The 27,990-nt window shown below is 40.6% G+C and overlaps 2 protein-coding genes across 3 annotated transcripts in view; both read left to right on the plus strand.

The window, feature by feature from the left end:
• LOC146323844 (uncharacterized protein C1orf21 homolog) overlaps positions 1-16,316 on the plus strand; it is a 40,881-nt gene extending 24,565 nt beyond the window's left edge. For both annotated transcript variants that reach the window (XM_084722976.1, XM_084722977.1), the window contains exons 3-6: positions 7,596-7,681; positions 10,685-10,752; positions 12,295-12,355; positions 14,808-16,316. In XM_084722976.1, the coding sequence (XP_084579102.1) occupies positions 7,596-7,681; positions 10,685-10,752; positions 12,295-12,355; positions 14,808-14,852 (260 nt within the window). In that variant the 3' untranslated portion in view covers positions 14,853-16,316. The remainder of the gene's footprint in view (positions 1-7,595; positions 7,682-10,684; positions 10,753-12,294; positions 12,356-14,807) is intronic.
• Positions 16,317-26,092: 9,776 nt separating this feature from the next.
• The window catches only part of colgalt2b (collagen beta(1-O)galactosyltransferase 2b), a 34,002-nt gene continuing 32,104 nt past the window's right edge, over positions 26,093-27,990 (plus strand). The window contains exon 1 of the mRNA XM_084722978.1: positions 26,093-26,393. Coding sequence (XP_084579104.1) covers positions 26,155-26,393 — 239 coding nt within the window. The 5' untranslated portion in view covers positions 26,093-26,154. The remainder of the gene's footprint in view (positions 26,394-27,990) is intronic.

Raw genomic sequence — 27,990 nt, forward strand, 5'->3', positions numbered from 1 at the left:
ACAAGCGCAGTTTGTGTGTACGGTTCCTCCTGCGGGTGGTGCACAGAAATGGAGCAGCACGCCGGTGACCAGAGAGTCGCTGGTCAAAGCTGACACCATAAATATGGCAGCAAAAGGTGAAAGACGAGCACCAGCATGTCCCTCGGTGTCAGTGCTGAAGTGCCTTTTAACAAGGCTGCTCCAGGTTGAATTGAGGCTGTACTGGGGTTGTACTGGGAAGCTTCCAGGTGTGACTGTGGAGCAGGGCGTTCATGGAAAACATTCATGCTTAACCTCAGTTAAGTAACGGTGAGATATTACGAACTAGATACTAAACAGCTTTTTGAGAACCAACACAGACCTGCTACATGCACTTCAGCACTTTACAAGAACACAAGGAGGGAGTTTTGTTTTTGAATAAAATACTGGAAATAATAAAATTTGGGTTTTCTTTTTATCTGATTAATCAAAGTGATGATCGATCGGTTAATCAGTCATAATCGGAGCCAACATTCACAGGTTGTAGTCAAAAGAGGCGACTAAAAAAAACTTAACCAGTCATTCCCATGAACAGGGTCGTCACCCAACGGTGGATCTCAGGAGATTTTATTTTGGTCACCAAATAACTAGAAGACTGTGGAAGAAATTCTGCAAACTTAAGATTTATATCTGCAGTGGACCTTTTATAATTAATTTTAAATTTGTATATTGTTTTACTGACGAGAGGAAAAAGACTAGTGCCTGTTAATTCTGTGTAAATGTACTTATTTTGTGTCATTTATGAAGTAGGCTAAAATGTTCTATATTATTATTATGTCCTCTTAACTCCGCCAAATCCATTTATTCTCATTTCTAAAATATTTAGCATGTACAGGTTTTCAATAAGATGCATAAACAAAATATAACGTGATACAGAAATGGCACTAAAAATTGACAAGAATGTTGATTTATGCACAAATTAACTCTTCCCAATATGTTTAGAAAAGCGCTGAATTGGGTTGTGATGATTTGTCATTTTTAAAAAGTGTGTGCTCAGAAAAAAAGTATGTTAGCTTCCCTAGAACTGCTGCATGTTACTGTGAACCCAGCCAATCATTTACTGTGTATCTGTTTCTGTGCACAGGCCTCATAGGAACCGTTTCCTCCTTCCTCATAATCCAGTAAAACTATTTTTCTGACTGTCTTCAAGAAATTTGCTGTGAGTTTGGTTTGTGCGTTGTGTTCCTTAAGGCAAGCCTTTTCTATCACTGACTGACCCGATGACCCCTGACTAAGTGACACATCAGTGAACAATGCAGGAAGCTTGTGTAAAACGAGAAATTTGGATGAATTCTGAGCAGATTATTTCTTGCGAATATTGCGTCAGAGATGACTTTTCCTGATATTTATTGGAACATTTTCTGCAGTTCTCCGTCTGTGGTAGAGTGCACGCAGTGCTGGTACAGAAAAAGTCAGTGAACGTGGTCTGGTTTTTGCTGTTGCAAGTTACATTTCAGGCATGCAAAGTGAACTTAGATCTTTAATCAGCACTTAAATAATTTGTATAGCTTTGGTACTTTTGATACTATGAAATGTTAATATTATATTGTATTTAAACATATTGATATGTTGCTACTTTTGACAACCTTAGTCTGTATTGTGTATTCTTTTTTATTTTTTAACAACCATGCATACTTAATAGGCTTAATTTTTGACAAATTCGGTCTTTTCACTGATACTTTGCCTTTGTTCTATTATCTCTTTGGTGGTTTTAACTGCGTACTTCAGGTCTTCTCCATGCCTGTGTCCTGTGAAATCTTCAAGTTTATATCTCAAATAATCAGTATTACAATTTAATCTAGTTCACCTCACAGAAATCAATGAAATGCTGAAATATAGGCCTAAAAAAAGGGTTTGTAAACATCCTTTGTCCATGGCCTTTTTATTATCACAACGCAGACATCGGTCCATAATATCTTCAGGATGCGTCTTTGTCTTTTCATATTTTTAAGAAACAGCTCAGCAGGCCCCAAAATGTTTGCACACACCAGTCTTTTTTAAAAATTTTATTCAGACATTAAATTCCAGACGTGGCTCCCTCAGATTGCTGTCAGTGTTTAGACCATCATCATGTGACACTAAGCAATTTGGGTGATACATTTCATTAGAGGCTAATATCAGCCTGATATATCAGGAAATGAATCTGTCAGTGCCTGTCTACAAAACACAGTGATTCACCGATTTCAGCAACATTAGGTTAATGAGTAACTGCTGCTGCTTCACAACCAGCAGAGGAGGAGGTCTGTTTATACTGTATGTATACGTGAAGTATCATTTTTAATATTCTGTGTTTAGAAAATTGACTGATGGTGGAAGATCTGAATGAATATTCAGCCAGTAGGAACCAGAAGTCTCAATGAATCTGATTATTTAATTATGTGTGACATATTTTTAGATCAGGCTGTTATTGTCTGAGGGATTCAGTAAGTAATTGAGGAGCTCTCTGGTGTTACAGGCACTACTGTATGGTTTAATTTTAGTTACAGTTGGCGCAGAAGTAACAGACCGAATCTTTCAATCATGTCTTTTTATCGTTTTATTCCCACCAGCAAAGCTCACGACATTTATATCTGTTCAGAATATTAAGTTCAGTATCTCTTTCCAAACTGATGCCCCTTCGATGGGTGTGTGTTTGTGTTTGTGTGTTAGAGATGAGAGTTCGTGTTCAGGTGTAAATGTCATGGCTGGGCCGGGGATGGCCTGGAGCCAGAGCGGCCGAGGGGGAGGACACACAGCAGGAAGGACAGAGTGACATAGCCACAGGACAGACGGGCCGGCTAGAGCTGTTAGACCACAAACACACAAATACACACGGAAATACACACAGACGCTCAAAGATGGTTATTTAAATGACTCACACCCATAAGAACGCCACACTTGCACAAAATGACAAACGTGCTGATTCAAAGACACAGCGTTATCTGAAATAGCAACACGCGCGCGCCCTCGTGCACGCGCAGCTGTGACTGTCGGTACCTTAAGGTCAGCGCACAGCTCCGGTCTCTAATCAGAGATGAGAAAGATGTCCACATCACAAAATCACAGCTTCTCAAAATAGTCCTCCCCTTTCATCTTCCTCCCTCTTTCTGTGACGGTTCCCCTCCTTCTCTCCCAAAGCGAGCCCGGCATCGCCGTGACGAAACATCCTTGTCATTTCTTGTGACAATGACAGCGGCACACACACATGCAACACACAGACACACGGTTCACACAGCATGACCATTTTTTTTTTTTTTTCTTTGCTTCTATCTAAATTGAAGCAAAGTCTGTGATGTGATGAGTGTTGATTGGTGTAAGCTGGGTCACTTTGATCTATCTATACCCGTCACATTAAGCTCACTGACGAGCCTGAAACAGGAGCAGAACATTCAGCTCTCCCACATTATAACATGACATTTTTCTCAACTGCTGCTGGATTTACGTAGCCCACAGCAGCAGCTAATTTTACCCCTTTCTATTCATCTCTGTCCACCTTAAAGGGATAGTTTGGATTATTTGAAGTGTGGTTGTATGAGGCATTTATCATTAGTCAGTGTTTACCTGCAGTAGATGATGGTCGGCATGGCCCCAGACTGGAGAAGCAGCAGGATTGCTGGTGTAGGAAGCTAAGCAATGTACTGCTGTGGACACGGTCAGCAACAACAGGTATTCTAGCCTCTACATATTTTAAGAAATACATATTTTTTTCCTCTTGTGATGTCTGCCTTCTCTGGAATATAATGGAATTAGATGACACACATCTTGCTATACTCAATGCTAAAAAAAAAAGCAATGTCTCTTTCCAGAAACAGTACACTATATTAATATTTTCACCACTTTACCTTGACGCCAGACAACCTTTTCTGATGGGAAACTGCCTTTATATAAGGTGAATATCATTCTCTCCAAATCAACCAAACTCCAGAGGAGAAATCAGTAACTTTACCTTGCAAAACATGAGAGTTGCTGGTCTACAGCTGCCTTGATCTGATAGATTGTTTCTGTGATTTCTGTAAATCTGAAGTATAATTTTAACACACCAAAGAAACTAACAGATTGAGGCAGCGGTAGACCAGCAACTCTTGTAATATTACTGATTTCACCTTTGTAGTTTACTTGGTTTGGAGAGAACAATATTTGGTTCATATAACAGTGTTTTCCTGACAGAAAAGGCTGTCTGATGGCAAAATAAAGCAGTGAAAATATTCTAAATATAGTGTACTTATAAAGGAGCAATTGGGCATCCAAAATGAAAACAACAGTCCAAATAGAGAGTTGGAGCCACAGACGGAGTGCTGAATGCACAGGACGCGTGCAGCATTGTAATACGACAATAAAAGCGATGACGAGTCCTGCATTGTAAGTTGATCAGCTGTTTATAACTGTCAGTTGTCTATCAATGTAAAGCTAAGCCTGTTATCCTGAAAACAAAAGCCCACTGCTCTGATAATACACACTTTGCCTGTCTCACTGCCTGCCAGGCCCCGTTAACTTATTGTTCAGTTTAACCGTCACAAACATCTATTCCTTCTAAAAGATACACAAAGATTCCTTGCAACTCATAAACAGATGCTTACTAATTCAGCGAACATTTGGCTTTAATTTAAACTCTTATTAACATGACAGTTATTCTGCATCAGAATAGATTTTTCAAAGGAGTCACCACGGCTGCAGCATTGATGTCAGTGTGTATTTAAACTGTTTTATCATGTTTACTTGATCACTGATGACATATTGTGGTCATTTTATGATTTATTACAGTAAATATATGACAGATTTCGTGCCTGTACTGCTGCTCCCACTGCGGCCACGCCAACTGGCATCGACTGTGGCTAATACACTGACTATGTATGAGAACTTCATACAAGCCCACTTCAAATAACTATCCCTTTAAGGTCCAGATTATATAGCTTGAAATTTATGCAGATGACCCCACTGTTATATGCAGGAGAGCCGAGGAAATGGCTCTTAATTCTGTTTCCTACTGCAGCTCCATATGTGCTTCATGTTTACAGAGCAGATCTCACTTCAGTGAGCCTGTGTAGTGTTATAAAACGGTTTGTGTGTCGGCATGTTCAGACAGGAGCTGCTTTGCTCTGACTAGTTTACATTCCAGAGACAAACAGAACAGCAGAAAAGTAGTCGGCATTTGTTTCTTCTCTTTCTCTTAAAATCCGCCAGCTTCCCTCCTTCTTTTCTCGTCCAAATGATTTCACGTGTCAGATGCAGAAACACAGGTGATCTCACACACACACACACACATACACACACAGGTGATCCAGGTGCGAGGTGGATTATGAGCAATAGAGCAGAGGAAGGAGCGAACCCTTCAGCTGGGTACAAAGTGAAGCAGACAGACACATGGATCAACGGACAGACAGACAGACAGACAGACAAACTGCTGATAGAGTGAGGGCAAAATACAAAGAGTGCAATAGATAAGGCTGAGAGGTGGGAGTCGTTTTGTGTGTGTGTGTGTCAGCGTCATGGCTGCTTTATTGGAACAACAAGCAGGTAGTCAGCATAAATGCCAGCGTGCTTGTATTGTTTTTCAAGGTTAGGAGGGTTTGGTCTTATGTAAAGCTGTTACACGTAGAGTTTTTGGACTTCATATCATCTTACATCACTCTCATATTTATTGTGATTTTATTGTCTATTGTGTGGTCAAAGCACCTCTGGGGGTTCCTCTTTTGGGTATTTCTGGCCTTTTTTTTTGTGCTGAAACAATTAGCCTGCAACCAAAATCACTCCCTCTTTACTATACGGTGCACTATATTAACTGTCCACCGTTTTATTTTAATGTAATGCATAATTTGGTTTAAAAAAATCCTGCTGTGATTATTTTGATTGATATTGCCATTGCAATATGATTCACGACTAGTGGGAATGATCATTACTGCATCACAGTTTTCATAGGCCAGGGCATCTCAGCAGCTCTACTTCATTGTAATGCAGTTTTGTCACACATTTTTCCTTAATCAAAAAATAGCAGCTCCTGCAATTTGGATGCTGCACTTGTGATTTCAATAATATGTTGATTAATTGTGCAGACCTAATATATAGTGCCATCAACAAATCCCACAGTGGAACAAAAGAATTATTGTCCACAGGGTTCAATGTTAATGTTTTTTTTTCACTTGCCTGGTCCAGCAAGTGGGCCAGACATCTACTTGCCTGAAGTCAATTTTTACTCACCCCTATACAAATTGTTTTATTTATTAGCAGTTGTCAGGTAAAAACAAAGACTTAAGTCGATTGTTGTGTTTAATCAAAGGCAGCAATATCTATAAAATCTAGGAAAAATGTGAAAAAGTGTATATCATGTAGAGATTCTGATCTTTTTCTCAATTGACTGATAATTATTTGGTCTATATCACAAAATAGTGAAAATGACATCAGGAAATGGGGAGAGAGAGTGGGGGAATGACACACAGCAAAGGACCATGGGCGGGAGTCAAACCCACGGCCGCTGCAGAGGACTCACAGCCTCCGTACATGAGGCGCACGCTCTACCAATTGAGCTATCCAGGCACCCCCAATGTTACATCTTTAAGTTGCTTGATTTATCTGACCAACAGTCCACAACCCAGTTTAAAAAAAACATAAGATGAAGAGAAGCAACCATTCTCACAATTGAAAACAGTTTGAAGATAATTAAGTCTTCATAGTCAGTCAGTGATCAATCTAGGATCATAATTTCTTACCATGTTGTTCCAGCTTTCAAAAAAAGTTCAAATATTCTATTCCCCCTTTTGCTGGGGACCCCCTACGACCCACCTGAGGACCTCTGTTGGTCCCTGGACTCCAGTTTGAAAACTACTGCTCTAATCACCCAGTTAATATGGCTCTGTTGTAAATATCTTTGGGTTTTAGACTGCTGGTGGGGACGATGTCACCAATTATTAGTGGATTACTGGATTCAAACAGTGTATTGATTCATTCAGCATATCTCCTTGAATTCAACACATTTGGTATATTGCCCCCATTTCTACCTTTAGCAGTGATTTGGGGTGAACAGCGTGGGGCGTGGCAGTGGCAGCGCCGTGCAGTTTTGCAGAAGTTTTACTGTCCTCGACACTGAGCTCGTCTTAACTGTCTTAACTGTCTAAGCTGTCCGTGTAGCCTAGAAGCTGCTCAACTGATCTTTAATCCCCCTCCAGCTTTCTCCCTCTTATCTGCTCCCTTTTTTTCCTCCCTCTTGTCTCTTCTGTCTTGTCTCTTACTTCGCATACACGTGTCTTTTTCCCTCGCGCTGTCTCTCTGTTTTTCTTTGTCCTCGGATGAGTTGCTGTTGCTAAAATGGAAAGGAGATGACTATTGTCCTCCTACTTATACCTCAGCTGTCGTGTCCGCACTCCAAGACACTGTATCAGGTTGTGGTTATCACATTACCTTAGACAAATTATGGCTAAAATCGATGGTACGGTCATTGCTAATGTTGACATAATGCAGTGAGAGTACAGTGAAGACATAGGTCAATTATTTTAGCCTTTCAGATCAGATTGTCCAGGATGAATGAAAGGAATCTGGTGTGTGTTTCTTCTTTTGTTGTTGTTTATTTCTCTCCTTTAATCATATCTCTCTCTGTCTCCCCTCAGATGAATACAAGATGAAGGGAGTGGAGGAGGTGAAGTACATGAGAGGGGATGAAAATCGGGTGAATGCACGCAACCAGGAGAACCTGGTGAGACACACACACACACACACACACACACACACACACACACACAAACACCAACCCATCTGCTGACAGCCCGTCATCCGCACACACACTCAGACCTTTTCCTGACAGTTTATCAGCTCAAGCGAACAGGCTCGTGTTTGTGTCCAGAGGCAGCTCCGTCATCCTCACACAGACATACACACTTATTGTGTCTTGCGCAAACACACAAAGAGGTGCCTCACACACGCAGGTAGAAACAACATGCCGGCGTGTGTGGAATGTGGGGGCTGATCGCATGGATGGTTTGACGTCCTCCTCTCAAAACCTGTGGTCTTAAACAGCAGAAAGAAATGCTATATTGGAAGTCATTTCTTTACATACATAACATGCCGAATATCCTGACTATCCGACCTCTTTTGCACATTTACCTTCCAGTTTATAAATCATGTTCATTCTTAACAAAAATTTAAACCCAAACCTTGTTTTTTCCCCTATTTTTTTATGAGTTGAAGTGAAAGATCAAAGACTCAGACAGCATGATTATTGCATAGGTGTGCCTTGGAATTTTATCTTGACATAAAGACTTTAATTAGGCACTTAACGATGGCTATTTCACATAGAGCCTAGATCCTTAGTACCACTGGTTGTACAAAGTTGCCTTTAGTGGTACCTGGAGGAATATCAGAAATACTTCTTAGAAACAGGGTTCTTATGGGTGCTGGAAATCCTTGAAAACACTTGAATTTTAAAGTAATGTTTTTAAGTTCTGAAAAGTGCCTGGATTTTGGAAATGCATAAAATATGCAAATCCTGAAATTTAGTCGATTGTATTTCCGGTATTTTTATTTCAATATTGTATTGCTGCATGGTCAGGATCATACGTCCTCCATGATTAGTTATGAGCTGAACTGTGATGGTATGATAGCAAGCAGAGGTAAAATAAAGAGACAGAAAATTTCAGAAATGCTGCAATCGTGGCTCCGACCTGGAACTATTAGAGAACAAGAGTTCCAGGAGAGAGAACAACAAGAGAAGCACAGACCAGGAGCACAAAATTTTGAGCTGTCACGTTAAAAGTTAAGTGGAAAACAGTGAACCGAGCACAGTTGCTAGTGGCTTCTTACGAAGCACCAGTGAAGTATCCACATCACCTGCTAGCACCAAACAGCACGAAACAGTAAGATGCTACTTTGAGAGCTTGATATTTTCTGATCTACTACATGCTGTAAAAAGTTTGATAAGCATTTACGTAGGGCTATAGATACCATTTTTTCCCAGGAGGGCAAAATAATGACCCACTCTACACTGCCTCTGAGGTTTAGGCATGAGGCAGAGTAGGGCGGGTCATGATTTTGCCCTCCTGAATAAAATTTATTTGTTGTTGTCTGGAGCCCTATGGATGAAAGCAGCCGTAAGTCATGTCCTTGTCTTGAGAATGACCACATGTCCCTCTGAATGGAAACAAGAACAGTAAAAGTGGCCGGTCAGTCTGTGAGTCTGTGGCAAAGACTTCATCACAGGTTAGTTAATGATGTTGATGATGATGTTTTGTCCACTTTAATGGAGACAGACTGAAAGGACTCCTGTTCCTTTCATTTATAACAACGCCAATTGTTGATCACCAAAGACATAACATAATCGCTCACCTGACTGACCAGAGGATTTGGGCTCCTGATAGATAAACAGCAATATGTTTTTCTTGTTTTATGTGTCTGAACTGGCAAAGACCTCAGACTGTGTACAAATCGCCAGCTATATAAGACTGTCTGGTTTCAACCAAAAAGGAGCAACAGACACATTCATGTGAAACAGCCGTTGTTCAGTGTCTAATGAACGTCTTCTTTCAAGATCAAACTGCACATTTTTGAGAGGCCTTTTATTCTTCTTAGCACAGAAGTGCTCACTAAGACAGATTTGAACACATTTGTGAAGAAAATTTAGGAGAAATAAACCTTTTGTGTGCACAGAAGGAGTCTGATATATTTTACTTCAGCTCATGAGAAATGGGAGCAAAAGCGAAAGTGCTGCGTTTATATTTTTGTTCGTCCTTTTCAACACAATAGATGACTGAAAAGTGTGGTAGTGTGAAGCGAGAGCCCGTTTGCTTGTTCAGTAAATCAGGTCAGCCTGCCTGGCGTCCTTGCAAGGGGTGGAACAATAACCAGTGTAACTATAAATCCTGATTAAAAAACAGAAGTAGTCTCTCACTGCCACTAATTTATATTACTGCAGCTCAAAAAGCGGCCTTATCACAAGCTACAACCAGGAGGGGAAGAACCTCTTGTATTCTGAAAGTTGAAGCCACAGCAGTGAAAGAAAAACAGAGATTTTCCACGAAGTAATCAGATAAAACGCCGCTTGACTTAATGCTCTCTTGAAATGTGTCATCAGATTTGTGTTTTCTGAATATCTCTTAGCTTTAACAAACACACAGTTTGGCTCATTTTATTGCAAAGGTCTTGACATCACTTTGCTTTGTCAGAGCACATTTTTTGAACTGCATAAATAGTTTGAATGGCTTGTTTCAAAATGAGAGGCTTGTTATTTAGTTGAATGAGTTATTGGAAGACCCAACCGCATTTTTTACACAGCCAGGTTAACCTCCAGTGCAGCCGCTTCATGTGGTCAGACCAGTATTTGTTTCCTACCACCTGTCATCATTACTATAGGTGTTTCCTGTCAAAGAGGAATTCACACACACGCAGCGAGTGGTGAAAGATGCAAGTCACAGCATTTTTTGATTTTGTTATGGTAGCCTGAAACACAAAGCTTGCAAAAACATGAAAGGAAACTTATGCAAGGTGACCAACCTTCATTTGCGTTGGTAAATCAGTTTTATTTAGACCTGCATTCATTATATCTGTGCTCTGTGGTTCTATGTTCAGGGCATAATTTGATAATGCAGGTTTGACGTGTGCTTTCAGTGGTGTGGCCGTTTGCTGATATGAGTTGTTTGTTTTTTGCCCATTTTATCAGCTGATAATGAAGACTAATGGTGTGTGTGTGCATGTGTGTGTGTTTCAGGAGAAGAGTAATGTGCAGTACAGGGGCAAACCGCAGAAAGAGGTGGCTGCAGCAAACATCAAGTCTAAGTAAGTAGCCAGCAGCGGTGTGCATACTGTCAATGTCTGATGATACTGTATAAAATCATATGATCTACAGCAGGGGTGTCAAACTCATTTAGGTAATGGGCCACATGCAGTCCAGTTCAATCTCAAATGGGCTGGACCAGTAAAACTGTCGCAGAATAACCTATAGACCTCTACCTCTAGATTTCCCTCTTTTTTTTTAGTGTAAAGAAGGACATGATCATTCTGAAAATATTCACAATTAATGAACCATCCATTTACAAAACCAATAATAAACAGACTGAAATGTTTTAAGAAAAAAAATGTGCAATTTCAACAATGTCTCACTTTCCACATTCATGACAGTATAGTGCATTACAGTGTATACAGATCACAGTGGATCAACAATCGCTCAAAACATTTCTGTATGTTGGAACTGAACTGCAATCTAGTATTTTACTTCTTTACAGTTAAAATAACTTGTTGAGCTCTATAATTTTTTTTATTTCACCGACATTTAACGCCAGGTCGTATGTTTGACACCCCTGATCTGTGTATTATAAACTACTCTGTTAACTTGAATACTTCTGACAAACTGTATATAAAAAAACACCTTCTCACTTACCTCTAGCAGCAGCCATACATACAGTTAGGATTTGATTTACTTATCACCTCTCTGTCTGCTTTCATCCCAGACAGTGGTGGTTGTATTGAACTTTAATTGTATTTAATTTGTGGTTTGCACTGTGCACAGCATTGAGAAGCTCTGTTGTCTTTCTTGAAACGATGTCACACTAACTGTGGATAATCCGTAAACATTACAGTGAACGACAGTTTTTGGAAGTCCATTCAATATCAATCATTAATATGGATGAAAAATGGAAATTTTAACATTTTCAATTCCATGACAACTGTACAAATCTCATCTGCTGATGATATAATTGAAAGCTGCAGAACGGCTACTAATGGACCTTGTGGTGAGACCATTTTGCCAGCTCACTGTGGGAGTATGACTTCCAGTGCTGTGTTTTAATTTGGCTGAACTGCCCCTTTAATAAACCGTTTTGTCCAGTGTCCATTAAATCCATCTTAGAATCAGTATGTTAATATTATGATGTGTGAAGTAAGTGATATTTTGTGTCTGGTTTTTGTAAAGCTGCCTCTTGGCCAACCTCACACTCTGTAGACGTGGTGTGTGTATACATGTTATTAGTTGCTGGTAGCTGCAGAGTATTTAGCCTTTGGATGAGAGACTGGCTTAATACTTTATACAATAATTATTTAAATTCCTCCACAGCCTCGCAACCAGGGATTTCTCACACTGAAACGAGGACTGTGTGCGTGCGTGCGTGCGTTCTGGTGTGTTTGTGCTGTGTGGGGGGTGTAATGGAAAATTCTCATGATGTATTTGTTGCCTCCCCTCTCCTCCTTGTCTCCAACCTCCAACTTCCGCTCCCCCTCCTCCTTCTCTCCTCTCCTCTCCTCTCCTCTCCTCTCCTCTCCTCTCCTCTCCTCTCCTCTCCTCTCCTCTCCTCTCCTCTCCTCTCCTCTCTCCTTCTCTCTCAGTATTCACACGTCAGAGAGCCAGCAGGAATTTTTCAGGATGCTGGATGAGAAGATTGAGAAGGTGAGAGGGGATTGTGTGTGTGTGTATGTGTGTATGTGTGTGTGTATGTGTGTGTGTGTGTGAGAGAGAGAGAGAGGGGCACAGAATGGGTCTCGGAGCGTTTAAAGAAACAGCTGGGTCTTAGCATTTAAAGAGACAGGCTGTACAACATCCATTAGTCCACATTGTCATTCTGCTTACGAGCTCAACACTCGCGCTCCACATGTGATGTGTGAGGGGGAGGAACAGGTCATCATCGCTGCAATGATGAGCACTTACTCCTCTTAGTCTGCCTTTTGAATTACACCAGTTGTTTCTGACTATAGATGAGGCTGCAAAGTGAACTGACAGAGAGAAACGGCTGGATTCAGATTTGATATGATACGCTTCATTTTTCAGCCGTGTCAGGGTGTTTTCAGCAGCGGTGGGAGAAATATTCAGGTTCTAAAACTTGAGCAACGGAAAGTCCTGCATTAAGTCCTGCAGGGTTGCTTAAGTTATTATTATGATCATTATTATTATTATTTATTCCAAAGGATGAAATGTTCTTTTGCAATGTGAAGTAAGTCACTCATATTGATGAATCCACAGAAGATTCTAGCCCTGGTACCGTTTTAGCATCTCTCAGCTTGTTGTTTTGGTTTTACATCCCACAACTTTCCTGTTTTGGTTCGCTCTCACCGCTCTCAGTCTTCAGCAGCATCAGGCAGCTGTTTTCAGTTAAAAAGCTACCCAGCAAAAAGCAGCAAACAGAGAAAGTTAACGACTAGCTGGTGAACTTGGTGTGTCATTAGAAGCCAAATGGTCACAAATATTACCCTCAGGAGTTGGTGAAGAAAGAAAACAAAACTAAAAGGAGAGCGAATATGGAATATGGTCAGAAACACAACCCAAAATGAATGCTAACAGGCTTTCAACCAGGCATCAGGTTTTGGTTGCCAAAACTGAAAATATGGTTGCCATCTTAAGTCACTTTATATCTTGAGTATTTAAGGTACTGCAGTAATATGCCAGCTTAATAATGAAAATGTACCAAAAGAATGCACTGTAACAGCAATATTTAACTAATGCAACAAATATTTAAAAAAAATTGTGGTGCACTTTTGTTGTTTGCTGCCCCTACTTTTTATGTGATAAAAAGTGGTAGCCACTGCTGGCAACCAAAGGCCAAGCATCAGTGGCCTGTTTCTCAGAATGGTTGCCAACGGCCACCTGGCAGACATTACTGTTAAGCTGTGGCTAATGTTACGCTGTGTCAACAGGTGGTAATATAAGATATAAAAAACAATTTTGGATTATTATTACAGATGCATGAACTTGTAAGCAGATAATAATCTGCCTTTATACATACTGAGGACTTCCACCAGTAATGGCTGATGCATGCTTGACTGGTGGGAGCAAGATTTATATATTTATTAAGAGTTATAAATTGTCAGATTAGAGTGTAATCTCTCTATAACTATTTTAGATTTAGCAACTGGATTGATTGCTTGGCCTACAAAATATCAGAAAATGTGAAAAACACAGCCTCTTATGTCCCAAGGTGACATCTTCCATCTTTGGCCAACAAACTGTCCGTCATCTGAAAATACTGAATTTACTGTCACATAAGCCGAAGAAAAGCATCGGATCATTGTAAAGTGTTTGCCATCCTGCTTGAAAAACAATAGACTTTTATCACAGCAGCCATTCTGTCATAAAATAGCAGAATAAACACAGGTGTTACCACTAATACTAATTAAGGTTCTGTCGTGTTCAGGTCGTGAGGTGATGCTGCTGCTGCTGTGCATGTTGGCTCACTGGGACCTTAATTACTATCATTGGTAACACCTGTGTTTACTCTGCTGTGTCATAACAATATGACTGCTGTGAAAAAGGTCTATTAATCAATTATCCAAACAGCTGCACGTTAATTATTTGTGATTGATTTATAAATCGACGAGTAGCTGTCAGATAAATATAATGGAGAATTAAAATTAATTTGTGGAAATTTTTTTTCTTTTGAAATGCTGTGAATTAAATATATAAAGTAGCATAAAATGGAAACTTAACAGCAGTTGAGTGCCATGCTTTTGTAAATGCACTCCCCACCACTGATTTGCACTATTGCACCATTGAGGCAGCCCGCGTTTTAAAAGCTTATTTTAAGACACACAGACTGAACATCCTGTTTGGGCAGGCTCTGGAGAGGAGACGAAGGCCGTTGAGTTTGCTCCTCATCATGATTCAAGAAACAAAACAACATAACTGCCCACCTGTCAGCACTTCACAGCCTCATCCAGTACTTTCTATGCCAGTACCTGCAAATAGATGAGATTTTGTTTAAACGTGACTGGAGTAACAGGTGCGAGGGGAGTTTTTTGAGTCATTTTCAGCAGGTTATTACTGAGTATACTTAACTGGAACAAATTAGAGTAGAAAACACATGAAAATCACAAACATCTTATATTCTCTGTGATCACTTTCTTTGCAGGGGCGAGACTACTGTTCAGAGGGGGAGGAGGAAGATGGGACATAGCACAGAGGCCCCCAAGATTGACCCCCACAGAGAGCCTCACAGTGTGTGTGTGTGTGTGTGTAAATGCGTGTGTGCTTATGAGTGCCTGAGAGAGCTGAATCAGTGTTTTACCGATGGGGCGTCGATGTGACGGGACTCTGTACGTGTTGGTATGAGCATGTGTGTGTTTTTGAACGTATGGCAAAGATAGTATTTTAATCAAAAGCGAAAGAGTCGGGGATACATGTGAGAAAGAGAATGGGATAAAGAAACACTTCCTTCAGAGACTACAGCCCTCCTCTCTTAGCGCCTCACCCCTTCAGGCCCCCCGGAGCGGACAGATGGAGGTGGCGGAGCGATGACGGGACAGACGTGACAACGGATGGGCGCGCGTCGCCACTTTCGGGTCAAGCAGAGTGATTCCCTCAAGCAGCTCCGTCTGTCCCTCCATATCTGTCCTCCTGTATTTAACCCCTTTGATTGGACTAAAGGAACTCCCAAATATGGAAGCCCAGTGAGGACAAACGTCTTGGTGAGGCACGCAAATGAAGAAGAAAGGAAGCCCGGGGAGGAAAAGATGGTGAAGGCAGAGGAGTTACGTAACGCCACCAGAATCCAAACTGAACTTTTTTTTTGCCTGCCTACCTACAGCCAGGCCGGCCTGGGCCATGAGGGACTGAGAGAACGGGTGAGGGCGGGTGAGGGGAGGTGGAGATGGAAGAAATTTGTGATATTTTAATAAGAGAGAATAGGGAGCGAGCTGGTGATTTAGAAACTCTAAACTCCTCCTGCCTTCTGAAGTCAAGGACCTTTTTTGTTTGTTTTTTTTTTATTCTGTTCCACACTCACTTGTTCAGTTATTTTTTCCTGTTCTGACGTTCCTTTCTTCGGTTTGTTTTTACTCTTGGCTTCCTTCGTAGTGTTATCATCATCATCATCAATCATCAATGTCATTATCCTCATCACCGCAGCAGCAGGCAGACTGAAGCTGCGTTAGTTCAGAGCATCTGTGTCTCCACCCCATCCATCCTCCTTCATACACCATCACACTGCAGACCCCAGCTCACACACGCACGCACACACACACACACACACAGAGTTTTATTGTACATATGGAAACACACTCTTCATCCCAACACACCCTCAGTATGTACATATAAACCAAACAAACACACGCATTATTATATCCCTTTCATTTCACCAGCAGACTGTCGTGTGCATCAATCAGAGGTGTTCTGTAAAGCTCTATTTCTGCTTTGGATCAGTGTTCACACACAAACACACACAAACACACACACACACATATTCATACACACTCGGGCACTGAAGCAGCAAACCAGGCTGAGCTCAAGTGGAGGATGTGTGGTTGCCATGTAGACACAGACCTGATCACATCTTTTGTTTTTGTCATCTTTACTGAATACTTCCTGTTGTATTATTTTGAATACTTTTTTTCTATTAAAAATAAAAACGAAGAAGCTCTAACTGTCTTAGTGTGTGTGTACTACGTGTGTGTGTGTGTGTGTGTGTGTGTGTGTGTGTGTGTGTGTGTGTGTGTGTGTGTCTGTGTGTCTGTGTGCCTGTGTGTGTGTGTGTAGCTATAAGCTGAGTAATGGAGCGCCGTCATGCTGGCAGTGTACTGAGCAGTGTGAAGTCAGTCTATTTTCCTGTGGTCATGCTGCCTAAAGCCTTTCAGTCGGAGTAGATTCACTCAAACACCGAAACTGCACTGTGCCACCTGCTGGCAGAACATCAGTACTGCAGTCTAGTGGGCAGTATGTTCCTGTAAACAAAGCTGCTTTTCACCCTTAATTGGACACAATTTGCTTCATGTGTTCAGTTATATGAGCGTGTTGGGGATTTTTTAAATGTATTTATAGGTTTTCCTCCTGGGTTTAACTCAATCAAAAATGAAGACACACAAAAAAGTATGGCTTATGAAAAATTGTCTTCTAGATGACAAGATTTGGATAAATTCAAGCTCAGCTCAATAATTGTTGAGGTAAGGCCAGTTAAGCATCTTTAAAACAAGGAATTCAAAGAACTTTACATAAGTAAAGAAGGTGCATTAGAACATTTGAAGTGAGATTATATAACTTCCTAAACATGAAATAATATTTTGTCTTTCTTGGTCTAGTATGACCACCAGTTAATGTGACTTTGTAACTTTTACTTAATGCTAGCAGACATTATAAATGTTGTGTACCTGACATTGCTGATTCATTTTAATGATTGTATCTCTTTTCTACTTGTGTTACTTTGATACGATCTTTTATATTAACCATTATCCCACAGTTGTCACTTGTGGCATCGTGGCTGCTGTTCAGCTACAGCTACAGTGCATCTGAAAATCAAATCAAACAAACTCTACTAAACTAATATTTTAGTTAATGTGAAAGGGGTCATGTGTAGTTCAAATTATTATCACCTGAAGTTTCAGTTCCCCTCAGCTCTTGTATCATCTTTCAGCTTATTGTTTTGGTTTTCTGGCCCACAGCTTTACTGTTTTGGTTCAGTCTCACAGCTCTCCTCAGTGTTGTTTCTAGCCACTGCAGTGAAAAAAGCTCAGATGAAGCCACTGTTTACTACTTACTAGTTTTAACTGCACCACAGACATGCTGATTAATTACTGTGTCTGATGAATCAAAGCCAGAGACAAACTTGCCAGTTGAACGCTTTTAATTTTCCTTCTCAAATTTAACAGTGTCCATTAAACTCTAATATGTTTCCAATAACAAACAGTTATATTACACACGTGTAACTACTGCAGCAGCAACTTGCCTCAGTGATCAAAAATGTTACCTTTCTGGGCAGAACGCCTGACCTGACAAAAATGAGTTCCTGTTTCTACAATGGACAGTTTACCCAGTGAGACCTGATACATGCAGATTGATCTGCTCCTACACAGCAAACAGACAAATTTAGTGACTGGCTGGTAAACATAGTGGAGCTTTTAGAGGCCATAAGGAGCCTGCTATTTCCCTCAAGATGGTGGAGACCAAAAACAGAGCTAAAAGAGAATAAATATTGTTCTTGCTTACATACACACATACATGTTTGCTAACATATTTCCCAAACTTTGCAACGCTGCTTCAAAGTGGTTTAAAAAAATCTGTTATTGCAGTTTTAAAGTAGTAGTCAAGAAATACAAATCAAGTAATCATTAATGTTTTATGGCCCTTTATGGGAGTGTATGGGCAGGAAAATCAATGATAAGATATCAACAGAAAACAGAATAGCTCTCTCACTCAATGACTTTGATATCTAACTCCACAAAATCCCAACAATCAGGGAAGTGCAATAAATAACAGATGTAATTCATCATAATAAATAATGACACTAATCATTTGGCTTTACAATGACCAGTGATAGGGATAAAGCTGATAGCAACTGTGCAACTTTTCTTCACAAACGACTGTATGATGTGTTAGTATATAAAACCCCAGAGTGCTGAATCGATATCTGCTGCTATGCTCGGCCTAATGCGCTCCCTGTGGGACTGGACGCCACAGTGCTTTGAGTGAGTGTCAATGGTTAAGTTGATTACCACATTATGAAAGGAACACTCAGTGGCCTGGCTGCTGTTTCTTCAATACCCAACCGTCTCGAACACATAACACAAACTCCTTCTTTACCTCGCATGACTCACTTGCTGGGGCACATAAGGTTACAATCTGCAGCCACTGTGCACATCAGCAGCGTGAAAGGGTCCCTGTGGGCCAGTGCTCGCAGCAAGGCTCTCCCACACAGAGAAATAAATGTGTGGCGAAGGCAGACACGGAGAGGTGGGCGAGGTAAGAGCAAGAAATTAAGACGAGGGAGTTGGGAGAGTGAGAATGTGGGAGGGAGAGAGCGAGGAAGAGACGGATGTTGCCCGTTAACCTCAGACAGGAATATGGGCAAGAAAATGTTCTTTCCACCCTGACGTAAGTACCAATAAAGAGCCCACTCCTCCCTGCTTTGTGTGTGTGTGTGTTTAGCTGTTTTGGTGTGTGTGAGAGTGAAATAGAGCCCAAAGTGTGAGAGTCCTTATTAGGGTACAACATGTTCTTGGCTCCAAAGTCAAAATCCTTAAATAAATCTAAGCCAAATTCACATTCAGAGCTGAGCATTTGTCTCAGTGATGAAAAATCAGTAGTTGTTAGTCATAACTGAGAGTATTACTGCTGTGTTTGCAAACATCATTGATGCAAACACATTAATAACTTGGACGTTGTTGTCTAGTGTTAATCCATGAATCAGAAGAGCTGCCAGTCAATTCAGGAGTGACAGCAGGTTTCTATATTTTGAATTTTATTGATGAGATGAACCTTATGTTTATTCGGATCACAGACTGGGCCTTTCAGCTGTGAATCTTGCAGCCTGCTGAGCCTGGAAAAAAAAACTGAGCACTGAAAGCAGGGCGAGAGACTGATGACAAGTGAGGATGTTCTACAAAAGTAGGGGGTGTGCTGAACCATCATCATCAGCCCATGAAATGCCTTCTTCTTCTTCTTCTTCTTCTTCTTTTTTTTTTTTTTATAAATTTGTGAAGAAATGTCAGTATTAACAACAGCATTACTGTCTTTCATCACAATACAGTCAAATTTCACACATTTTCATGATTTTTAAATGGTAAGACAGCAAAACAAGAAAAGTAAGAGGAGAAGAGAAGGACGCTATTCTTAGCTAAAGCTAATTTGCTGAAACAAAAACAAAATTATGCTAAATGCTAACTAACTAACTAACTGGATGAGGGAGGGAAAAATAGTTTTGGAAATTTGTGTGTGTGTGTGTGTGTGTGTGTGTGTGTGTGTGTGTGTGTGTGTGTGTGTGTGTGTGTGTGTGTGTGTGTGTGCAGGAAGAAAGAAACTGCATACATGGGAGCAGTAAAATGTTACTGGCTGGATGGTGGAACCACTGAATCAACAAAATTTAGATTCTCTAATGATTATTAAAACTCAGAGTCTCAATGAGATTTTCATTTTCATGAATCAAAAAGGTTTGTATTGCTTCTTCTGTGTTGGCAGGTTTATCTGTCTCTTTCCCAACAGCTTTAAATCGACTGTGTGTATTTATGTGTGTGCATGTTTGTGTGTGTGTGTGTGTGTGTGTGTGTGTATTTTCCTGTGTGTGTGTGTGTGTGTGTGTACATGCAAACATTGCCCACATAGAGAGTATGAGTCAACTGTGAGAGGCACAGGGATGATGGATCTCTGCCTGGATGCCCAGCAGGCCTTTGCTCTCTGTCTTAACTCTCTCCAGCAGTTCCTTGCTGCCTAAATACCCACTCTGGAGTAATCTACCTCTCGTAGCTCTAAACATATTCGTTTGGAAATGTGGCAGGGCCGCCATCTTGCCCTCGCTCAGTGTGGTGAAGTATAATTTTCCCATGTATCTACATAACACCAGCTCTACTCCCGTGTCTCATAAGTGAGCCCTGCAGCTCCTCTCTCCCTCCTCCCCATCCATTTGTATGTAAAGCCTCTCCGATGCACATCCATACTCTGGATTACCTTGGCAAAGAAGCAACTCACATGAGGGGGAGGCCAAGGCTTTACGAAGGTAGAATTGGATACATTTGCATTCAAGCTGCACATCCACAAGAGGTGACCTACTTAAATTGGAGGAAGCTAATTGTTCATTGTAAACACACCATATTTCATCTATGAAGGAGTAGGGAACAGAATCTACACTCAAAAAAAATAATAAAAATGAATGCAACACTTTTTTTTGCTCCTATTTTACATGAACCGAAGTAAAAAAGAGTTTTCTTTTGGTTAAACTGAGCAAAATGTTAATTAAGTCTGGCAGGTAGTCACTGAACTGAAACTCCAGATGGTGTGTTTTTGGAGCAGCTGGCTTTTGTTTTGGGTTTAGCTTTACATTGACAGACAGCTGACTGTTATAAAAAGCTGATCAACTTACATTGTAGGACTGTTCATCGCTTGTTATTATCCAGTTATAATGTTGTGCTCGTCTTGGACTTCTGTTCAATGTTCCTGCAGCCTGCAGGCAACCTGCCTGAGCTCTGAGTCTGGGGATAGGTTATACATTAAAGAGGGATTCCACCTATTTAATACATGAGCTATGACTCCAGCTCGCTATTTGGCCTGCAGTGCTGATTTTTGTACTCCACTAGGGACTTACATATATTTCTATATTAATGTCAAGAGCACAATTTGATGGCTCAGCTTTATTGTAAATTGTTTGTAAATTCCCTGCATCACTGAAGTGACCAGCAGAGTAGGAAGGCTTGAAATGGATGGTCGGAGAGCGCTGATTGCGTTGTGGTTCTGCCCTCGTGTTGTATTTTACTGCAGTCTGCCAAATTCACATTAGCTGAGCAAGCAGTCAGTGCCTGGAGCAGTGACTGGTGACTCCAGCCCAGCGGCGCTGGGACTGAGACTGAGACTGTGCAGCGGCAGCAGGAGTTTCAGTGTCAACAATCTCAATCATCCGACCAGGATGGGTAGTTTTGTCTCACACTGTCTGGTTCCCATAAGACAAGACAAGTGTGTGTCTAAATGTGTGAGTGTGAGAAAGAGGGAGATGTTCAAGGATAACACAAGAGCACCATCTGCTGGTTCACACATAGGCACGTGCACAGTCTCCCTCAGAGTGCACATGATCAAGCACTATCTATTAAAGCTGTACATCACTGTGACAGCCATAAAAGGAGGCATGAAGTCCTAAACCACCCACCTACCCACTCACACACACACATAAATCAGTTTGTTGGAAGAGTGCAGACCAATCCCCTCCTGAAATCACTTGTTTCCACTGAGCCATGCAGAGACAGCCTCACCAGGCTGCTGTGTAGAATCTGCAATTTTATGCACTGTGCCTATAATATCTCATGTTTAAGGCTCACAGCAATAGCAGTGTGTTTTTGTTCATTAGGCTTCCATTATGTATTACAGTATGGTGGTGGAAAAAAGTACCATTATCCTTTAGCTATTTACATTTTTTCCTGCCAACTTTTACAAAAAAGACACAACACGTGGTACATATTTACCACGTAGTTTTCTGTATGACATTACTTTCTATTTATTGAACCCAGTTCTGAAGGATTTACCCCGCTATTTAAAGCATAGCTATTTCAGCTACGCTTTCTCTGCAACCACAGTTTAACAAACCAAAAGCTTGGCAGACCTTAAAACATACATTTATCCCAAACATATCTAAATAAATGACACAGTTCCGCTCTATCTGTCATCCATAGCTCAGTTACAGAGAGACAAATGGCTGCATGTCAAGTACGCAACCAAAATTACAAAGCAGATGTTTTGCTATAACAGACGAGGGAATACACGAGCCATTTCAATAATGAAAATGTATCTGGTGGAGACCCGGCGTTAAAGCCTGACACTGGGCCAACAGGGTGAGGCTGTGTTTTGAGAAATGAGTAGAAAGGGCAGAGTGGAGTGACTAACCCGCATGGAAAAGACATACAAAAAACTTATGAGAGTTTCCCATTGCCTCAAATAGTAAATATTTTATATGTATTATATGTTCGAGCAGACTTCTCTGTCCCATACTATAATTTACTCATGCAAGTGGCCACATCTGCATTTTTCTCATACAACATAATTATAATACTGATAATAAGTATGAATCAAGCAAACATTATGTATGTTGGTTTTAGTGAAGAAAATGTTCTCTTTTTTTTATAACTCCCAATCACCAAAAAGTTGGCACACCATGCAAAACTTGAAAATATTTTAGCCTATATTCAATTGAATACAGTTGAAAGACATAATACAAGCAAAAAAAGTTTGGCCTTTTGAAGAAGCATTTGAGAACCGAGGACACCAATTGTTGAAGTTTCAAAAGTGAAATTCTTACACATTCTTGCTTGATATATGAGTTCAGGTGCTCAACAGTCCAGGGTCTCCAGTGTCATATTTGTGCTTCATAATGCACCACATGTTTTCAGGTCTGGACTGCAGGCAGGTCAGTCTAGTACCTGAACTTTTTTTTACTATGAAGTCACGCTGTCGTAATGTGTACAGAATGTGTCTTGCTGAAATAGCAGGGACGTCTGAATGGCAGCATATGATGCTCCAAAACCCGTACGTACCTTTCAGCATTAATGGGGCCTCCACAGATGTGTCGGTTCTTTCTGTCAGTCCATCTTAGATGGGCTCGGGCCCAGAGAAGTCAGAAGCATTTATGGATGTTGTTCACTTTGCATTGTACAGTCTTAACTTGCATTTGTAGATGCAGCGACAAATTTTGTTAAATGCTTTTCCAAAGTGTTGCATTATTGCATCCTATTTTTATATTCATTCTTGGACTCAGGGTTTAGACAAAACATGAAAACATTTAGTAAAAAATTATATCTTTGTCATATGGGAAGAGGTAAAGTTCTTTATATATGGATTTCCCTCTGATTTCAGTTTGAAAGCTAACCATTCACTGCCCAGTTTGACCTTAACTTGATCCCAGTAGAAGCTGTTTCATTTGTATCTCTGAACAAATGATCCTGATCTCTGACCTGACCTGATTTTCGACAGCTGTGTGCAGAAATTAAAGCTGGACTTCTGGTTTAAAAGGTCAACAAACCTTCCCCAAGCAAAGTTTTTTGTTTTTTTTTTGGTGAATTTTCAGTCTTGTCTGCAGTATAAGTTTGGGCAAGTGTGTTCTTGTTGGGAAGGTTGTGTTTTTTTTTAGTTTTTTTTTACACTGTCTGTGGGAAAGCACTAGAGGGAGCTGAGGGATTACTCAGACAGACTGAAATCACTGCTGTCTCTCTCTTCTGTCTCTCCTCCCTAGTGACTAAGAGCATCCAACAGCAGAGAACATGGCAGAGTACTCTCATTACCTCAACGAAGGGGGAAAACATTACCAGGTGGCAGAGATCCTAGCTTAAATAAACAGAGTTGAGTCGAGACGCGGACAGAGGCAAGTCGGCTTTGCCCGTCTGTCTGTGCCGTGGCTGCACTATAATTAAAAAGGGTTACTCGAGGGTTACTGTAATCATATAAGAACATGTAGTATAATATTATAATGGCATATAGAGCATAGATGTCAACTTTTGGAACTGGAGGTATGTACTTGTGGAGAGTTTTCTGTAGACTCTACATAGTAATTCAACATATTTACAGCAAACTTCTGATGTTCTGTGGAAAGTTTGGAGAGGCGGTGAAGTGTTTGCGTTTTATAAATGTTTGTGTCATGGTGTCAGCTTAGTTTGGCACTTTTTTTTTCCTGTCATAAACTATTAGATGTTTTGCTTTGGTGTTGTGATTGTTCAGAGTTTTATGGCGCTGACTGAAACTTTATTTAGTTCTTGTACATATATGCATACACAAAGCTAGGATTTTTCATCCATCAGGTGAACATCTCTTGTTGAATAAAAATACCAAAAAACTTTCCCGTAATTATGGAAGAGTATATTGTCTCTTCCTCTGTGAAAATGCATCTCCAAAACTTTTTCACAAAGTTCACAAAACCACCCTTGTTTTCAGCTTTGTGACTATACATTTTAAGTTAATGTAATGGGGTTTAAAATAGTTTATTTAACTTAAAGGGACAGTTCAACCCCAAATTAAAAATACGTAGATTTTCTATACTATATTCCTATCCTGTAGTGCGATTTGTCCATCTAGATAGTTCTCATTCTCTCAAATATAATGGAATGAAAACTCAACAGCAACGTCTCTTTCCAGAAATCATGATCCAGTTACTCAAGATAATTCACAGACATTGTTATGTGCAGTTTTGTATAGGAACTATTTTCTTTCTACTGAGCTACACCTGCCAGCCGTATCACCATGTTAGTTGGCTCTGAGTTGCCAGCATTACAACTCAGATGAGGTGGACATTATTGTTTACATCCTGCACTCTGTCTTCTGCATGGTGACATGGTTGGTGGACAACAGAAAGAAAACAGAGAGAGACATTACTGTTGAGTGTTTGAAATGTATTTTTTGATGCTTTGAGCTCCACAAGAGTGACATCTAGTACAACTAAAGAGAGGGCAGTCATTTTTATGGCTAATTCCAGAACTCTGTGACTCACACCAAAACAATCTAGATGGATAAATAGCACTACAGGTAAGAGGAAAAAGACTATTTTGTTGGTACAAACTGCCCCTTTAAAAAAAAGTGAACTTTTTCAATTTATAAACCAACACTTAATCCCTCTTTTTTTCCCCCTGGGAAGTGCAAACTTCCCAAATTTAGAGATGAATGGTTCTCTCTGGACAGAGATGAATGTTTTCTTTGTGTATGTTGTTTTTGTAATATTTGATACAGTGTAACTCTTCATCTTCAATCATCTGCACCTCATATTTATCACATATTTAATAATATTTTTTTTAAATGTACTAGTTTATGTTTTATAAAACACTATAGTGCCGTTATAATGTCATTTTAAGTGTTTATTGATGGGGATGTCAGCAACTCTAACTACTCCTGTGAAGAATCCATAACTGGATGCTGGCATATAAATAGATAATGAATGACAATATACAATAATACAACACATTATATTAATAAACACTCAAAAATATCCTTAATGATGCTTATAACTGTAATCAGGGGCGTAGTTGCAGGTAAACCCAAGTACTCAGTTTATCCACCTTTTTGAAATGAGGTTGAGAGTTTACTCACTTATTTTCAGGTTAATTACAACAATTAGTGAGGTTTACCCATCTCTATATTTACCACTACACCCCTGACTATAATGTGTTCAAAAAATTTATTATGCGTGCTTAAAGTTGATGAATAGATGGTTCAATCTGATGCTAATTGTTGCACCGAATTACAACTTTTTCAGGATATACTTTTAGATGCCTGGGAAAAGAATAACACCAGAGAAGATTTTTTTTTTTTTTTTTTTTTTTAAAGGGGAGCAGTGTGTCTGAGTGTTGATGTCAGAGCTGGTGACTTCATGGTCTCCGGCTCTGCAGCATCCAGGAGTCTTTCAGAACGAAGGCGTGGAAAGAAACATTCAGAGAACAAGCAGGAGAATTAAGGAGGAGACACAGACAGACATCAGGGGCAATGATTGAGAACATGATGTTCTTCACCTAACACAGAACCACACAGTACAAACACTGAAGCATTAGTAGTAGGTGATGTATTCATAGAACTTTTTATTTGTTTGTTTTTAACATGTTTGTGCAGTCTATTATTAGGGGGAAGAAGAAGCTTCACTCCAGCAGCCATCAGCAGGGGTGTAGGAGGAGGAGTCAAAGACCCACCCACCCCATTCCCCCTCTTTTTTACCTTCCTTCCTTTCTCCCCCTCCCATCATGCCTCGCTCCCTCCCCCCTCTCCTCACACACTGCTCTCTGGCTCAGGCTCGGCACTCACGGCGGACTGTGAAAGCGAAGATGCGGGCTCTGGGTGCCGAGGGAGTCGGTGTGCTGTGGGCGCTGCTGATCGCTCTGGTGCCCGGCGGCGCATCGGAGCTGGTGACGCTGGTGCAGCAGGAGCCGGTGAAGCCCGAGTCCAGCCTGCTGAAGCCAAAGGTGATGATCGCCATTGTGGCTCGGAACGCAGCGCACAGCCTGCCACATTACCTGGGCTGCATCGAGAGGCTGGACTACCCGAAGGAGCGCATAGCGATCTGGTGAGGGATGCAACACTGACTCTTACTATGAGTTTTAAACAGTTTTGTGCAAAGACTTCTGCAGGTTTTAGTGCTTTTTAAGTTCTTAGAGTTGTGCCCACATTTTCCCATGCTTGCACATGTGCATTTTTACAGCAGGCGCGTGTCTTTCAAAGTTCGTACAGTGCGTAATTTGACCAGTGATCAGCAGTGGATCGCGTTGTAATGAAGCGCAGCGTGCGTCCTTGTTAATTATAATAACACATCGTCAGTGTGGGTTCACAGACCTGTTGCTGCGTTTTTACGACGTACCTACCTCGCGTGTCTGCCGGCATCCAAATTGCACACTGTGGCAGAAGATGAAAGAGCTGTTGTGCGTGTTGGGTAAGGCTTTAACCCTTAATCACGGTTCCCTCCGTCTGATTCAGCACAAACCTGCGGAAACGGGGCTTTAAAACAGCAGGGCAGGCAGGTATGAGAGGGGGGCCTCACACACCGTGGGGTCCTGTTCTGTTCTGTAGTGTGTTTAGTCTATAGCTATACGAGCAGCAGAGATAATGTGGAGTTATCAAAGAGAGAGCCTGCAGGTGAAGGAGGGATGAAAGGAGACATTGAGTTGGTCTGACAGCAGAGAGGGGTGTGTGTGTGTGTGTGTGTGTGTGTGTGTGTGTGTGTGTGTGAGTGAGTTCTGGGAAGTCATGCGTAAAAATGTGTGTGTGCACGAGGGTTCTGCAGGCTGATAGAAAATCAAATAGAATGAGGGAGACTGAGGACAGTTGCAACAGTTTTTGCAATAGTCCCATTCCCAGGTAAAAAAAAAAGTAGTGTAGAAGAAATATGATTTAAGAATATAAAAGTTATTCCAAATATACTCTTTTTTTGGCTTAAAGTATTTTTAAAGTCTACTTTTAAAACTATACTTAAAAAATAGATGTCATCAATAAAAAGTAATATATTTACTATAATAAATCATAAAATGACCGTGATGTGTCATCAGAGAGAAGACAACATGTTATGTTTAAATATTCACTTCTCCAACAACAACAACAGCACAGCCATGGTGTCCTGAAATTTCTTGTGTTATTCTTTGCCCAGTTCATGTTAATCATGTGAATCAAGTTCAAATGAATGATGAACGTTCACCTAATGATTGAGTGTCTGTTTATGAGTCTGAAGAAATCATCCATAATCTTTCAGAAGGAGTATGTTTGTAACGATTAAATGGAACAGCATGTTAATGGAGACAGGCAGGTCTGAACTCTGAGCGTGTATTTTTGGAGCAGTGGGCTTTTATTTTCAGGATAACAGGCTTAGTTTTACATCGACAGACAAGTGACTTTATAAACAACTGATTTGTGAAACAGAGGACTCATTGCTTTTTATTGTCAGCTTGCAGTGTTGTGCTCGTCTTGTGCTCCTGCAGTATCCTTGCAGCCTGCCTGGCCTTCCTTAAGTCTGAGGAGGAGGGATGGAGGGAAACAACTTGTGTCAACCATAGACGATATGTTAAATAGGATTTCAGCCAATTTAATATATAGTCGATGGCTCCAACTCACTATTTGGACTTCAGTACTCTTTTTTTTTTTTTTTGACGTGCAGTTGTTACATTGCTTCTTTA

Source organism: Lutjanus erythropterus, chromosome 7 (assembly GCF_056507025.1).
Source record: "Lutjanus erythropterus isolate fLutEry1 chromosome 7, fLutEry1.hap2, whole genome shotgun sequence".
NCBI classification, from domain to species: Eukaryota; Metazoa; Chordata; class Actinopteri; order Lutjaniformes; family Lutjanidae; genus Lutjanus; species Lutjanus erythropterus.